The following is a 15,350-nucleotide window of genomic DNA, read 5'->3' as shown; positions in this document are numbered from 1 at the left end:
TTCCATTTTATACAAGAAAAAGTAATTCCAGTAATGAGGAACCATTATAAATAGGACAAATAATCGATGTGCATATAAAAGAATGGAGAAAAGCTAAATGAAAAAAAGAACAAATCAAACAGCAGACGAAGCAAGTCAGAAATTATCTATTATCCTGAAACAGAATTTCATGATGAACAAAGAATTAATATAACGTCTAACAAAGACGTGAAACAGGTTGGGGTTTTTTCCACATTTGAAGGTGTGACAGTGTATACAGGAAGTTTGAGGACACAACAATCCAGGTTGTACTGCAGACCTGATCCCTATGTAATCCACCATAAAACCCTGATCACTGTTCAGGCCTGCACATGGAACAAAGACACTTGCAGGCTTTTAGACACCCCACAGTTCCACTAAAACCATGATATGACCACTTGACAGAAAGGAGAACGAACCACTTTGTCTGTTCTGTAGGAAAGCATTTGTGTGCCTCTTCTATGGATGCTTGAGAACTGGAAATACGTCACGTATACTTCATGATTTAACTCAGTGGTTCCAGTTGGGGTTCTGGTTGGTTGTTATCAATGGTAGGGTCATACTTTGCATGCCATGAAGGCGTCAATATTAGATTTGCACATGCAAAGGTTATGATAAGAATGCATAAATTACATAATATTGGATGGTACTATGCATCATCGATTTCCCTTGGAGGGGTTTGAACCTTGAGGTTGGGTTTTTCTCCATAAAGTGCCTTGAGAGCAGAGCCGGTCCGACCCATTGTGGTGCCCTAAGCCACATTTTATACGCCCCCCCCTCCCCAATACCATTGTTTTTACCATTGTCTTTTATTTATCAGATAACAAGTTGCCCAAATGACTTGCTAAAAAATAACATTAAAAATGGATTATTCCTAGAAAGAGTAGACACATGTTGTCCACTATGCATATGGATATAAAATACAATGTATTTTTTACAAGCATATTCGATAAGATACAACTTTATTGCCATTCCGGTGAAATGTTAATTATCAGATGCAAAGAAGCAGTAAACTTCAGTTTAATATGTGTGGGGAAACATATGAATAAATAAAAAATCTACATAAAAACAAAAACCTTGAATCAGCATCCAGTACTGCTTCTTACTGCCAAACTCAGAGGTGTTGCTGTGTTTCATGTAGGACGTATGACGCACCCTCTTTGCCACTGCCTTCATTTGACTTTAAGAAGCAACACGACAGCTTGAGTCTCCACAGATCCTTCTCTCTCATCCCTGCTCCTTTTAGCATGTGTTTAGGTTCTCAGCAGAGGTGCTGTAAAAAAACTGTAAACCTCATCTGCTCAGGTATTTTGGGTATTTCCCCCTAGTGCCTGGAAAAACTGCTATAATTAAACTGCTGGTGGAAAAAGAAACCCCACCCTACATGCATCTGTTATCAGCACTTTCAGGCTATGTTGCTAATCTTCCTTTCCCAAGCAGGATCGCTGAAAATCTGTGTGCAGTCAATTGAATAAGTACCTACTCTCACACCATCTGTTTGACATTCACCTGTCTGGTTTCCCCCTCTCTCGTGTTAGGGTCACAAATGATCTCAGGGTGAATACAGATTCTGACAAGCCCCTTATCCTTCAGCCCCCCCCCCCCCCTCGCTGCTGCTGCTTCTGCTGTTGCTGATTCATCTGATACTGTATCAATTCGCTGGTTTTGAAATGTTTCTGGGACTGCCTGGGGATATACAGTATCTAAAGCTGATCACAGATCCGGCTTGTTTTTTTTTTTCTTCTGTCTGATTTGGTGTTTCCTCAAACGTGCACCTTTCATGTGTTGGAGATCTCAACTTGCTTTACTCAAACTCTCATATGAACAAATGCCTTGAAAAGTCAATTCTAAAACTAAACTCACCATACTTTATTAATTCCTTTGGGGAAGTTGCTTTTTCCACAGTTGCCCATCCCTATTTCTAGGACTAGGATCCAAGAGATAAGATGGGTAAATGGTGCTGGGGGGACCTGATAGGGGGTCGAGGGTTACTCTCAGGAACCCACAGTGGTGACCTGTCAGCTTTGGGAATCAAACCTGCAAACTTCCAATCCCAAGTCTGCTTCACTAACCTCGAGTCCATCACTGCCCCAGTTCTCTGTGTTTGAGCCATCCTATTGTTAAAGATTAATAAAGTAGTATTCTATTCTATTCTCAACAAGGACGGTATTGACATGGTCTTCACATACCTACACTTTAATATGGAGTTTCTCACTTCTACAGCCGTCCAGTTAAATCCAACAGATGAATCACTGTCGTACTGAACACAGTGCATCAGTTTGTTGTTTATGAGTCAGGACAAGGTCGACCTCGGTGGTCTTAATGATGTGGCCGATCAGTGTATTTTTCTGCTTTTTCAACAATGTACAAAATTTGTGACCTGGTACATTGTGCATGCAAAATCTCTTACTCGAGCTGGATACTTTTTCAGACGATGCATTTCAAAGGCCCGTGTCCAATGAAAAGACAGCTGAAGAGATCGCTGAGCAAAGGAAATTACCTGCACCCAGTGCGAAAAGGAAAAAGCACAAACGCTACAAACACTCATTAAAGTTTCCATGCAGATGTAGCCTGAAGCCAATACGAGAAGGAAGGAGTACTTTGTCTTTGAGGGGGTGTTTACTTTGACAGCCGAGAAAATGAGACATGTTGCTCCAACCTTGAAGCACTTGTTATAGATACGTATACACTTTTACGTGCATCAACTTTCACTTGTAAATGTACAAATGATGTCAAGAACATATTCCTGAATGTGCATTTTGTTAAACACTCAACACAATGTTCTGTATAACCGGAATGCGGTGCTATTAAGAAGCCTCTGCTTTCAGAATCAGAAAACAAGGCTGTTTGCGGTAAACCCTGGTCTCTTCGCTGCAGGTTGTGTTCTGGGAGGAAGGATCTCAGCAGAGTGACGCGGACAGGGTGAGGGTTGTCAACAGCTCGGCTCTGCTCTCCGGTTTGAAGGCCAGCAGGCTGTACCTCATCTCAGTCCGAGCTCAGAACAGCGCCGGACTCGGACCCTGCAGCCCGCCGTTCAACGTCACCACCAAGAAACCACGTGAGTCAAACACACCAGGATGCAAAAATACAATCTCTGCTTCCGAACCTGGGATCCATGCACACATCTCAGGCAAGGGGTGTGAAACATATGAAAGTCAAATTTGCATGTTAAAGAAAACCATCATCTGAATGAGGAAATTCAAATTATTATTTTTTTTTCTTTTACGGGTTTCACCAAAGAATGAATTTAGCTGTTTGAATGTGTTGCATGTGAGATTTTTCTTGAAACAATTTTCCAGCCTCCTGGGAGAAGCAAGACTGGAAACGTCTGATTTGAGCCCCATTTAAACGACGATGTTTCAAGTCAAAACATGATATTCGCTTTTTTGTTTCAGGAAAGTTTTGAAAAAACTGATCATGCTTGGTGAAATTCCTCTTCTGTGCAAGTACCCATCCTATCTGCAGGAGGTGGAGGTGCAGCCACATTACCGTGCTCTAGGGAGCTAATGGTGGGGTCAAGGGTCATGCTCAGGGACCAGTCAGCTATGGGATTCGAACCTGCAAAATCCCAGTCCAAATGGAAATGGTAGAAATGCTGAAAATGATGTCGTTAGCATACTGGGCTATAAATTGGTGTTGTGTAAACACAAAACGTTTCGAAAACAAAAATGCTGAAATGCTCCATTTTCACTTGAAACGTTGTGAAATCGGGGCCGTCATTGGCTGCAGACTGTGTGACACTTAGGTGGAGTTTATTAATGAGATTACACACTGTTATAATCAAGGTGCGGAAAGTTACTGAAAGTAATTGTAATTTTTGTCAAAATTGATATATACTTCTGCGGCATATGATTGACATAATTGAATGAAATTGACAGTTTGTGCTCTTCCACATAAACTCCAATTCAGCTTCAGTGAACAACTTGACATGCACATTAAACAAATGTTTTATATAAACAGGTGTGCTTTCATTCACTAACCAGTGACAATCACAGAAAGGCATATTGACCTGTCAGACTACTTCGAGTCAACATGGCAGTTTATTTATTGAGCATATTATTACAAGATCTCTCTCACACACGGATTTCCAGAGATATACCAGTTCTCGTAATCCCTGTACTGGTTGATTCCAAACACATTAACTAGCAATTCACTCTCATGTGGTGCGTCCAACAGCCACAACAACCACAACACAATTTTTCCCATAACTTCATGTACGTATGCGTTTCTTTCTTAGTCATGATTGCAGAAAACCTTCAATTTCTTCTTTAGTGGTGATGCATCAGTTTGTCAGCTCTTATCTTGATGTCCATTTTTTTAATGGATTTATTTATTTGCTTGTGTTGATTTATTAATTATTTTTAACATATGTGCAATCCTATATACTTGACCCACAAACCTATAGACATACATATATACAAAACCATACATAAACCCTTTAGTGATAGTATAATTAATTAAAGTTATATTTTATGAAAATGTATTTAGAAAAAAATAGATAATCAATATTCAAGTATACACACATACATCCTATGTCCAATTACCATGTCTGAAAAGGGGATAGGTCCTTCTTCTCAAAGGATGTTTCAGCCCTGTTTGTCATTATTATAGTAAATAAATGATGTTTACCAAACAATTATTGTAAAATGCTGTGGCTCTCCTGCAGGAAATATGGACAAATTATCACAAATTAGCCAAGTGGATAAAACAGTTGTCACCAAACTGGGCCTCGTAATCACTTTCATACGATAACGGCATGAGCACATGGCACATGTTTAAGCTCTTTCCCGTACTTCCATGGTTATCAAAGTTTTTCTTCACATGCGCCTGAAGATGGACAAGACCAGCGATTGCCTCCAGAGCGTCATGACTCCCAGTCCAGATTCTCCTGGGACTTGGTGGTTTTATAGCTGAGAGTCACGCTGAATAACAATCCGGTTTAATCTTTAAGCATTTTGTTCTCCGGTCATTCTGAGTTTGTGTGTGTGTGTGTGTGTGTGTGTGTGTGTGTGTGTGTGTGTGTGTGTGTGTGTGTGTGTGTGTGTGTGTGTGTGTGTGTGTGTGTGTGTGTGCGTGTGTGTGTGATTTCATTACAAAAACAACAGCACCAATTCCTGACCAACATGCTAACTACTGTATGTCATTTTCAGCTTCTCTGTCGTTTCCATGCAAACAAACAGACACCTTTTCCTAAACACAATACTTTACTTGAGGGCGATGGTGGCTCAGCGGTAGAGTCGGTCGTTCAATAACCGGAGGGTTGGCGGTTCGGTATGAATGGTGCATGAATGTTGGTGGTGGTCGGAGGGGCCGTTGGCGCAAAATGGCAGCCACGCCTCTGTCAGCATGCCCCAGGACAGCTGTGGCTACAACGTAGCTTACCATCACTGCTGGGACTGGTGTGAGTGAATAATAGTCTCTGTACGCGCTTTGAGTCAGTGTGAAAAAAGCGCTCTATAAATCCAAGCCATTATTATTTTTACTTTTCGGAAACAAAAATACAAAAACGATGCATTATCGCTTGAAATGCTGGCATGTGAGCAGGATCTGTCACTCCTTCCAGAGGGCAGTGAAGAGAATGGGCAATGCACGGGATGCTTTTGGGTCTTTTAAAATACCGCCTGCCTTCTTTTGTTTTGGTTGAGGCCTTTTATGTGTGTGATGGGGGGTTGGGGTTCACCCAGGATGTGCTCTGTGACCCTCACCACATGCTGCAGGTCCTTCCTGTTTCCCACAGTAGGTCACGAGGCTCATTATGACCGACTCAGGGAAATGAATCAGCAGGGGATGGAGGAGACAAGGTATCTTTAGCTTTCTAAGGAAGACTGGGCCTTTGTCAACTGATGGGAAATGTTTGAAGTCCAGGTGAGCAGAGCTCACTTTGAAGGGGCTGAGTTATAATGATAAGCTGCTGTAACATTCTAAATGAGAATATCACATATTGATGCATTTGCTTTTAAATGCATAAAATCCCATTTGATTGTTGTAACAAGCCTCCTGCGGCCCTCTTGAAACACTTGACCAGTCCTACTGAAGTCTGATCAAACCAGCACCAGCTGTTTCTCCCACCTCACAGAAACATCTGCACGTACGCCTACTTTACAGCTGCTTCCGCCTCCTCTCCTAAGAAACGCCAGTTCACTTCTGACTTGACGAGGAGCGGAGAGCAAAAGGTTTTGCACCTCTGCGTGTTATAGCGAGCTGGAATATCAGAAAGCAGGAGACTGATTGTGCCGCAGAGGCTGCAGACCACGTTGGCTTTGTGATAGTTGAGTGGAAACAAATGAGATGAATGAGAAATCAATAAAGAGCAGATCCATCATTTTTCAAGCCTGTCTGAAACAATGTTGTGTGGGCACGGACACAGAGGCTTCACCCTGTAATTAATGCTTCTGTTCATGCAGGCTTTTTACAGACAGAGGACAAAGTGTATTTTTCAAGGTTTGTTCAAAGGCCAGTTTGGAGGGAGACTTTTGTTTCACTTTTGCTAATTGTAAAAATCTGCAACTTTCTTTGCCTACTGTTGAAGAAAAGAAAACAAGAACTTATTTGGAACCAATTCTACTCATAATTCTTTGGTACAGTTTTTATACTTCAAAGGGGAAATGTCTTGTTTCCTCTTCGACTGTACCGACGGGCAATTTAGGACCCCGATAAAGCTCAAATGCATGTTTTTGGAGCTGTTAGAGAAAAGTGGAGTACCTGAAGTAAATACACACACACACACACACACACACACACACACACACACACACACACTTACAAGGACATAAATTAAAAGCATCAAAAAAACTTGATTAATATAAAGGTAATAAAATAAGTGTAATATACTGTTTATTGGAAAGCCTGAGCACATACTATTTAATATCCTGATTTAAAAGTAGTGAGTGTGTCAGCAGGAAGTTTGTTCCACAGGTGAGGAGAAGGAACTAAAAGCTGCTTCACCTTTTGACACTGAAACACTTAGTAAACCTCTTCCTGAGGACCTCAGGAGTTTGGAGGTTTCATGTTCTACTAGTACATCTGAGAGGTTTTTGGGCCCCGAGACCTTTCCAAGCTCTATAGAGCAGGAGTCAGATGTTGAAGTGGAGCCTTTGACACGCAAGCAGCCAGTGCAGATTGAAGCTCAGGTGTACTGTGCTCCACCTTCTTTGTGTTGGTGAGGACTCCGGACGAGCTGCAGCTTTCTGACCCATTGTTATTGAAACTTGTAAACACACTGTCACAATATTATTATTATTATTATTATTATTAATTTCCAGCTGGAAATAAACACTTTCTCTGAATCTCATTCGCTCAGAAATCCTTTACTTCAGATGGTAGTGAGCTGAATTTTAGGGGATATTTTGGCGATGAGGTGAGAAGGCTACCACGACATTTTGCAGATGCCCAGAAGAACCTTCATTATTCATCATTTATTACTCACAACATCAGTGTATATTTGTTTAGCACAGGGCGAAGCATACAGTCCTATGAGCTTGTGAATAGTTTAATCATTTATTTAAAAGAAAGTTAAAGATAAGTGGCATAACTGGCTAAATCATCCATCCATCCATCTATCCATCCATCCATCCATCCATCCATCCATCCATCCATCCATCCATCCATCCATCCATCCATCCATCCATCCATCCATCCATCCATCCATCCATCCATCAGTCCATCCAGCCAACCATCCATTATCGGATACGCCCTGGACAAGTCGCCAGTCCAACACAGAATGAGTTATTTAATAAACATTAACCACTCCAATGTCTTATAGCAGCAGCTCTTTAAGTTATTTGAGTGGTCATCTGACATCAAAACTAAAACAGACAAATGTATTCTAGCATCATCAATCACTTTCGTGATTTCTTCAAACTTACGAAACCACTTCTTGAGAATTTATTACATTACAGAAATAAATACGAAAAAATAAATGAATAGATTAAAGTCTTCTGATGGGTGGAGAAATCACTCAACTTCAGCCATCAACTTAGTGTTAAACTCCCTCTTCGGACAAGTCGTGAGGATTTTCCATTTTAAAGCAAAACAAGTAGAGAAATGTTTGAAGCTTGTCAAAGAAGCAGCAGGTCGGAGCGACCCAGAAACTCTGCCGTTTTCCAAATGTGAATGTAACAGGAGGGCGAACCTTTTATGCCTGCCGCCTTTTTCACACAAAATGTCAAACTTGGAAGTATTTTGTCCGCCAGACTTAAAATTATTCTGAACCATTCAACAAGCAGTGACAACAGGAAAGGTCACAAACCATTGTCTAGCTTTGTATGCACTTTCAGAGCACAGTTTAAAAAAAAGAAAGAAAAAAAAACCCTGATTGAGCTTGGGTAGGCTCTCAGGTGATATCGATTCTATCAAACTTGTTATTACACAATTATTATTATTATTTACACTTGAATTTTAGTCAATTCATTGCAGTTGAGAGATCAGATCATCTTTGGGCTGAATCAAGTGATGAGATTGATGTGCAGGGGTTGTATACACAGAAAATGTCACCTCTTTCCACGAGTCTGTAAAGATATGCATAATGCAACACAGCTGTAGAAGAAGGTTTTTGGACGTTTCAATGTATTTCGCACCAACTTTATAGTTTCATTAAAATTGACTTCATCTTGAGATTGTAGTTATTTTCAGAATTAATTGTTCGGTGTACCAACCAACACTTGTAAATGTTTTGTTCAAACTAGATAAACTTGTGTAAAATATGGATGAATTAGAAAGAATTCTAAGTCACGTGCAGAAGAATCTTTAAAATTGGCTTCAAATTGAGATTGTTGTGATTTTCGGTCATAATTGTTTCATCTTGTCAAAATATAGACATTTTCATTATGAGTACTTGGTGCCACAACTATGAAAATCTTTGAAGTTTACGTTCAAATATTATTATGGTAGCATTTTACCGGCCCGGCCCACTCAAGATGAACTTGGGCTGTTTGTGGCTGCTGAAATGAAATGTGTTTTGACTCCCCCTTTAGTATTTAGATCTGTGTTTGATCTGATTATTGAGGGTCCACAATTCAAATGCTTAACGTAAATGTGCCAAATCAAAGAAAATGAACCTTGTAAAGGGCACATGTCTGAGATTATTGCGTTCACAGTAAGGAAAACACATGTATTTCATGTAAGAGATGCAAGAAATGAAGTCACTGTGCAGAATCGTATATGGGCTGTCAAGTCGGCAAACCAATGAAATCTCAGGAAAGCTGGATGCTGTGAAGTTAATGACTCCGATCCTGCTAACATGGATCTCTTGGAAAGTTTTCCATTTTTCTGTTAACAATGAAATGACTTCATCTCTCCTTAAACAGCTTATTGACCTTTGACTGTTGAAGAATCCTGTAACAGGTAAAGCTTTCAAAAACCTGATGCTTGCTATTGTAAAACACTTTTTGTCACTAGAACATGAGATATTCTAACTGAGTTCCTCTCGGTATGTCTGAGGGTTTCTCCTGCAAGGACACAAGAAGCCAAAGCCCAGCGCACCTTGCATTGTACTTCTCTTACCATAGATCTGGAAACAGGGGAATGATTGAATGATAAAGCTCTTCAAGAGTGTCAAGGACACGGTGCGCTGTATGAAGTAAAGACTGGAAATGCAACATTGTTGCATTTTCATTTCAGAAAAGTTTCACGTTTACAAGGCAACGTTTTGGAAACGATATCCGTTTCCATTGAAATGGCGGAAAAGCTGAAAACCATTAAGTTTACAGGCTGGGCCACAAGTTGACGCTGTTCTTTGTTTTTGTAATGAAACCACACACACATAAGCGTGTAGAGGAAAATAGACTATAAACATGAACAATGGCAAGTAAACAGACATTCGTATAGACAGATGGTGACTCTCAACTATAAAACTACCAAGTCCCAAGGAGAATATGGTCTGGGAGTCATGACACTCTGGAGGCAAACTCCACACGACTGTGGTGCACATGCACGGCAGCGTTTCCACTATCTACGCGGTGACAGAGGATGAATATTTTCAGAAATTGTGTTTTCCCTCAGGCAGAGTGTTTTCCAACAGTTCTACCTTGGGAGCCATTTTCAAAAAGATGTGTCATCAGTTTCTCCCAGTATTGTTGTCTAAGTGGACACCCGAACGAGATGCTTTGATTGGTTAACTATTACCAGGTTAAGCACGTTGTGTTTGTTATGGCTGTAATCACAGATTATGGCTGAATCGTGGAAAACCGGGACACACGTTTTCCTCTCACTGTGATGAATTCCCACACAAAGCTGACATTATTTCCCATTTCCTTTACTTCCTGCTCAGGGCTTTGTTCAAGCTCATGCAACAGAACTCACAATAAAAACCATTACAGCCTACTGCTGATAAGTGGATGCACACTTTCGATTTTTGGTTGTCAATCAATCAATCAATCAATCAATCAATCAATCAACTTTATTTATATAGCACTTTTTTATACAATTAATGTAATACAAAGTGCTTAACATGGTTTAGAAACAGTGCAAAGATACCACCCACAGGAAAGGTTCTTAATCGCTCAGACTGCCACCCCCGCAACCCGGAAACGAATAAGCGGCAGAAAATGGATGGATGGATGGACATTATTATATTACCTTATTATAATTATCTAATGCTGTTTATTATTATTATAGTTTTTATGATTGTATTATAGTTACTGGATTCTTATATTATTATTGACATTATTATTACAACCATTACTACGGCTGAGTATAGCCAGTAACCTATTTGCCAACGATAACTGTATTATCACAATACAATGATTCTGCTCGGTATATCGCTGGAAATGTCATCCACGATACATCACGATGTCTGTCTCACTGAAGACATTCGGAATTTATTGACTGCACCAATTTCACAGGAATTACAAAACATTGTCAATCAATTTCACATTAATGACAGCTCAGTAAAATAAAGTGTATACGGCATATACTAAACAAAGTGTATACTGCATATTAACACACTCTAAACAAAGTGTATACTGCATATTAACACACTCTAAACAAAGTGTATACTGCATACACTAAACAAAGTGTATACTGCATATTAACACACTCTAAACAAAGTGTATACTGCACATTAACACACGCTAAACAAAGTGTATACTGCACATTAACACACTCTAAACAAAGTGTATACTGCACATCAATGCACACTAAACAAAGTGTATACTGCACATCAATGCACACTAAAAGTGTATACTGCACATTAACACACGCTAAACAAAGTGTATACTGCACATTAATGCACACTGACTACTACTAGTCACATTTCCTTGTGTTGTGTTTAAGTCTTTAAGGGAAGACTGATACAAAATTCAACTTATAATTCTACTTAGAGATTGAGTAGTACCTCTTTCTGTCGTCCTTGACGTGTCCCACCCGAGTCGCTGAGGCGTCTACGTATATAATGTCTATGGGCGAATCCCACAACATACGTAGGTGACCAACCAGGTGCCCGGGACAGGGAAACCCACGGGACCGCCCCCCCAACGTGGCCACCACCCGTGTAGCAACCCCTGAGAGGAATCACTGGAGATAAAAGATTCAGTTAAAAATCTAGTAAAAGTAGATAAATAGATAAATAAATAGGTAATACACATATCTGCATATATATATATATATATATATATATATATATATATATATATATATATATATATATATATATATATATATATATGTATATATATAAATCAGTTAGAAGGCCTGATTGAAAAGGTTTTTTTTAACAATGTGCACATAAATTGACAAGATGACGCTGTACCTTGGCTACATGTGATGTGTTTTTGGTGTGGCTATTACATATTGAAAGACTCACCGCAGGTACAGGACAAACTGTGAGGAGGTCATAAAAAAGGTGGTCTAGTCATTAAGCCAGCATGAATGCTGATGTATTTAGGCTCGACGGAGATAAAAGCTCGATGTGCCTTAGAATAAATAAGCGGAGAACAGCTGTATAATTTTCTTCATCATCATTATTGGTACTCTCTCTGCTAGTGGTTGTATTTTTATCCAAATTGCACAGCTATTAGCGTTGGTCTTGCGTTTCACACTGCCGAACGCCGAAGCCTCGATACCTGACTCAGAACTATTCATGGAAAAATGATGCGGCGGAGCCTCCTGCTCCCGCCGCTTCAGTGTGAACTTTTCATTTCATCCTTATTAGCAGTGTTTTCACACCCATAAATGAAAGGGTAATCAAAGAGCGTGCATCCTCTATTTTTCTTGACCTCGGCGTCTCCCCAGCGAGTTTCCGAAGGTTAAAGACTACATCATATAAAATGCAAACACGAGGTGATTAAATCGAGGCCGCGTAGGTTCGGAGAGCCCTCTTTGCAACGCCGGCTCACACACTCATTTCAGAACCTTGTGTCTGTGTAATTACATATCTTGCAGCACCCCGCCAGCCGCCGGGGAGTATCGAATGGAACCTCACCAACTCCAAGATCTTTCTAAATTGGGAACGCGTCAAGGCGATGGAGAATGAGTCTGAGGTGACAGGATACAAGGTGAGTTTGTCAGAGTAATAGCAAGAAAGTCCACAACTGGAAGAAAACAAACAGAGCCTCAGCAGCTGTCATCCCAATAAATGGCTTTCTCATTGCAGTGGAGCGATAGAGCTCAGCATGTCGGTGTTACATTATGGATTGGCCCTGTCTGGCCTCTCAAAATTAAAAGATCTGTTCCAGGTGATAAAATGAAAGGCGTCACGGCACAGAGGGAATTCTGCTTTTTCTAACCGCTACAACCATGAGTCATATTTGATCCACTTTGCATATTTTGTGCGGAAAGAAAGAAAGGCTGGTTTTTCGATAGTGCTTTCTACAAATATATATAAGTATATTTTTATTCTCCAGAGATATGCGGACCTGCTCATTTAATGATAAGTCTTTTGTAGCGGGCCGCTGTAAGGAGAGCATGCAGCACGTGCAGACATGACTGGTGTATTAATTTGGCAAAGGCGACGCTGTGAATTAAGAGTGAACGTTTCATAAATAATTTTTCCATGTTACGAAACTGAGAGTCGTGGTTCAGCTTTCTGCGCTTCGCCCGTTTCATTTGAAGTACAGAATAAAACATTTCGCTGCGTTTTGATGAACTTGAAATTACACGAGAACCTGAGTAAACGGGGTGTCTGAGGTCCTGTTTTGAAGCGCTTGCGTTCCTCTGCGTTGAGTCATAATGAATTCAAAATGAGCATTTTGAATTCATTACCTCCACTGAGGAGGGACTATGGATGTCCAGTTACCATTTTTCAAAATAGAGGAATATTAGTACCACTTGCGGCTTGTGATAAATTTCTTAGGTGAGGCTCTTCATTATTATTCAATTTCAGTTAATGTTAATTTAAATACAGTACGTTTATAAACCACAACAATCTTTTTTAGATTGAGAGAGGCCCCCAGTGATGAAACATTAGTTCTTTTAAACAGCGAGTTAACAGAGAGCACTTTTTAAGACTCCTTTATTAACATACTTGTAAACAACAACAAGCGGAAGCTTCATTAATCCCTTTTAGAAAATCAATGTGTTTTGGGGCTGGTTTACTGGAAAAGACAGTTAGTCTGAGTTTAGGGAAAACAAAAGGTATATCAGGTATATTTTCAAACAACACATCAATTCATCTTTCAAAGCATTTTAGAATACTTTGAAAGAAACCTCAAAAAAAGGAGTGCAAAATATACTTTTTTTTAAGCTCCTATATTTTCAGTCATTAATAAATATGAGCATATCTAAACATTTATAAACATTACCAAACCTGGACACATTTGCAGAATTCCGAACACATTTCTGTTTGTGTGCATTTAGAAATAACTATGATGGAGAAAGTTGAACCTGACCTGCAGCTTTTCAGCCAAATTTCTTCTTTTAACCTGTTAAATTAGAAGAGGATGGAACAGAGTTAATAATCAGAGACTCACTGCTTGTTGTCTTCATCTCAACATCTCGTAGAAACACAGTAGCTACGCACTGCGCTAAATGTACTGTAGATTATGGACCGAGCTAACTGTGTGCTACCACATGCTCCAGCGCACTGTTAATGAATGTATCAGTCATACTTTGATCATTTGTAGCACGTAGCATTGCTGATGTGTGAGCCCTGAAACTCTTTAGCATGTAGCATGTAGCACAGCTCGGAGTGACATGTTCCCCGTGTGAGCCCCGAAACACATTAGCATGTAGCATCGCTGATGTGTGAACCTTGAAACTCTTTAGAATGTAGCATGTAGCACGGTTCGGAGTCATGTGCTGAGGAGTTAAACTAAAGAGCGACATCGTGCTAACTCTTGCTGGTTCAAATGTCTTTGGTGATGAAGTTACTGGTGTTGTACAAACTAGCGTTCGCCCCCTCTTGATATTCTGGCAGAACATAATTGACAGACTGTCTTATTTTGTCATTCTAATTGATATCAAAGAGTCTTCAAATCGCTCACATTGCTTGTCTGCCTGTGGGCGATGTTGCTGACATCACGTAAAACTCTGTGGGTTGAATGTGGGAACTTTCACGAGTGTGAATTCTCCATGCAGTACTGGAAACGATACACGATAACCCTAAGCCCTACTATATACCCCAAAACTTGGCTACTTCCTCCTTTCCTCTACTGTATTCATCCCTCGTTGATGAAATACATTGAATTAAGACATCAATCCATCTGCTCCGAGGTTGAAGCGCTTTAATATGTCATGTTCGCCCACAGGTTGTTTATCGCCAGAACTGGCAGGGCAGGACCGCTGTACTGGAAACCAATAAGACCAGCATAGAGCTGCAAATACCTTCCGGCAAAGACTACCTCATCGAGATCAAAGCTCTCACCGAGGGGGGCGACGGCACCAGCAGCGGTCCCATCCGCATACCAAAGATGTCCAGTAAGTTTCACACACTCGACAGCATGCAAATGATTACAGTTGGTATTAGGCAGAGCGTCAGTGGGACGGATGCACTGTGTGTAACTAATCCCCTGTGTGACTGATACTGTTTATCAGCTTTGCTGTAGCTTCAACAAGGCAGACAGAATACACATGGAAAACTGTGCGAGAAGAAGGAAGGGGGAGAATATACAAAGATAGCCTCCTCGAGGATGTTTTCTTTGTCTGTTAGCCTGACTCCAAAACTCGGAAAGCAGCTCAAGATATTGGAGTTTATTCATAACTACAATACTATTTGTTTAGCACCAATCATGCTATACATGCACCTCAAGTTGGTTCAAGAAAAAAAAGTTCAAACTGTCCATAAAAACACTATAATACAATTATATTTCATGTTTGTCTTTTATGTTAGTTTCTTTGAAAAGGCCAGAATGAATTGATCTTGATCCCTGGAACAGCCAATTATGTGAAAACTGCAACTA

General features: G+C 40.2%; 1 protein-coding gene across 1 annotated transcript in view; it reads left to right on the top strand.

The window, feature by feature from the left end:
- cntn6 (contactin 6) overlaps positions 1 to 14,972 on the top strand; it is a gene marked incomplete at both ends in the record, with an annotated part of 89,084 nt that extends 74,112 nt beyond the window's left edge. The window contains 3 exons of the mRNA XM_080462045.1: positions 2,896 to 3,076; positions 12,397 to 12,509; positions 14,700 to 14,972. Of these exons, the coding sequence (XP_080318171.1) occupies positions 2,896 to 3,076; positions 12,397 to 12,509; positions 14,700 to 14,972 (567 nt within the window). The remainder of the gene's footprint in view (positions 1 to 2,895; positions 3,077 to 12,396; positions 12,510 to 14,699) is intronic.
- Between the last annotated feature and the right edge of the window lie 378 nt (positions 14,973 to 15,350).

Source organism: Lipophrys pholis (assembly GCF_963383615.2).
Source record: "Lipophrys pholis genome assembly, chromosome: 4".
Classification (NCBI taxonomy): Eukaryota; Metazoa; Chordata; class Actinopteri; order Blenniiformes; family Blenniidae; genus Lipophrys; species Lipophrys pholis.
The sequence above is the reverse complement of the archived record's forward strand: the minus strand, read 5'-3'. Positions and strand labels throughout refer to the sequence as shown.